The following is a 1312-nucleotide window of genomic DNA, read 5'->3' as shown; positions in this document are numbered from 1 at the left end:
CTCTTCAACTTTCAAATTCTTTATTTAGAGCCCTTTCGTAACTGGACTTTTTTAGTAGTCATCATATTTCTAGAAAACTGCTTCTGAAAGTAAAAAAATTAAATAAAGATAAGTATCTTTTCACCAAAATGGAGCAAATATCCCTGGAAGCAAAAGTGTAGCATGTGGAACCAGACTTAAAATCTGGCACTTATTTATTTGCTTGTTATATATTCTCTTAGGAATTTCTTCAATGGCAGAATGGAACAAGTAGTTGGACAAAACTCTGGAGAATAATTGTTCTCTGTGGGTACTCTGCAGGGATCTCCTGCTAGCACATTGACTTGTAGATAATTGATCACAATTGGAAATTACTTTTTAGACTATTCAGGCCAAGTCTCTCATTTTTCAAACAAACAAACAAACAAATAAAAAAAGAAGATCCAGAGAGATTAACTGAATTGTCTAGAAGTTTTTGCAAATAATACACCTTTGATTTTCTCAAGTAGAAACAAGTTTGGGAAAACAACCTCACATCTCTTTTGCCCTGGTTTGAAAAAACCGATAGTCTTTTTTTTTCCTTCTTTAGTTCTATGCTTCCTATGGAAAAACCGGTAGTCTTAATGAGAACTCTGAGCTCCCTGGGACACTGTGGGCCGGAACTAGTTCTGCTTGATAGAGCATTGGCTGGCGTGGGGGTAGGAGTATGCTGTTCAGTAACTGTATAACTAAGGCTAATAACTATTCTGACATTGAAATATCCTGCCTTGTTTGGTAGGCAGCAATGCAGAATCAGGTGAATGCTAATCCTGAGAGACCCCACCCTGTGAGTAATCCTGTGACTGTGGCTGCTCCATTCATCTTTACATCGGGAGAGGTTGTTAACCTCACTAGCCTTGTTTCTTCAGCCAACACCAAAACTACCTCAGGTAACGTTCTGATAATGTGACATTTATTTTAGACTTAAAAGTGAACAGAACCCCAGGTTTTCCTAGAGACAAATGGTCAGATGGCCACTCCTTTATTAAATTATTCCCAAAACAGAAAATTTATAATAGATTTTAAAGCCAAGGCACTTATTTTTTCTGGGGGAAGGGTAGATCAAATATAGGGATTATACATGAATACTTACTGTGTTGAAAGTAAAATATTCTACAGATTAATCTATTGAAGGGTTATGCCTGACTTCCAAAAGAAAATATAAGGGTGCCTCAGTATAGTACTACTAAAGGAAATAGTTAAACATTCATAGTCTAAAGTAGTAACAAATAAACCAGAATAAACAAAAGTGGCTGTTGGAGTGCTAATATAAAAGAGGTAAATGTGATTATTT

At 36.0% G+C, this 1312-nt stretch overlaps 1 protein-coding gene across 1 annotated transcript in view; it reads left to right on the top strand.

Moving 5' to 3' along the window:
• Nucleotides 1-763: 763 nt before the first annotated feature.
• GABPB2 (GA binding protein transcription factor, beta subunit 2) overlaps nucleotides 764-1312 on the top strand; it is a 22304-nt gene continuing 21755 nt past the window's right edge. The window contains exon 1 of the mRNA XM_012658516.1: nucleotides 764-908. Within this exon, the coding sequence (XP_012513970.1) occupies nucleotides 764-908 (145 nt within the window). The remainder of the gene's footprint in view (nucleotides 909-1312) is intronic.

The sequence above is a fragment of the Propithecus coquereli genome, unplaced genomic scaffold (genome assembly GCF_000956105.1).
Source record: "Propithecus coquereli isolate 6110/MARCELLA unplaced genomic scaffold, Pcoq_1.0 Scaffold59, whole genome shotgun sequence".
Classification (NCBI taxonomy): domain Eukaryota; kingdom Metazoa; phylum Chordata; class Mammalia; order Primates; family Indriidae; genus Propithecus; species Propithecus coquereli.
The sequence above is the reverse complement of the archived record's forward strand: the minus strand, read 5'-3'. Positions and strand labels throughout refer to the sequence as shown.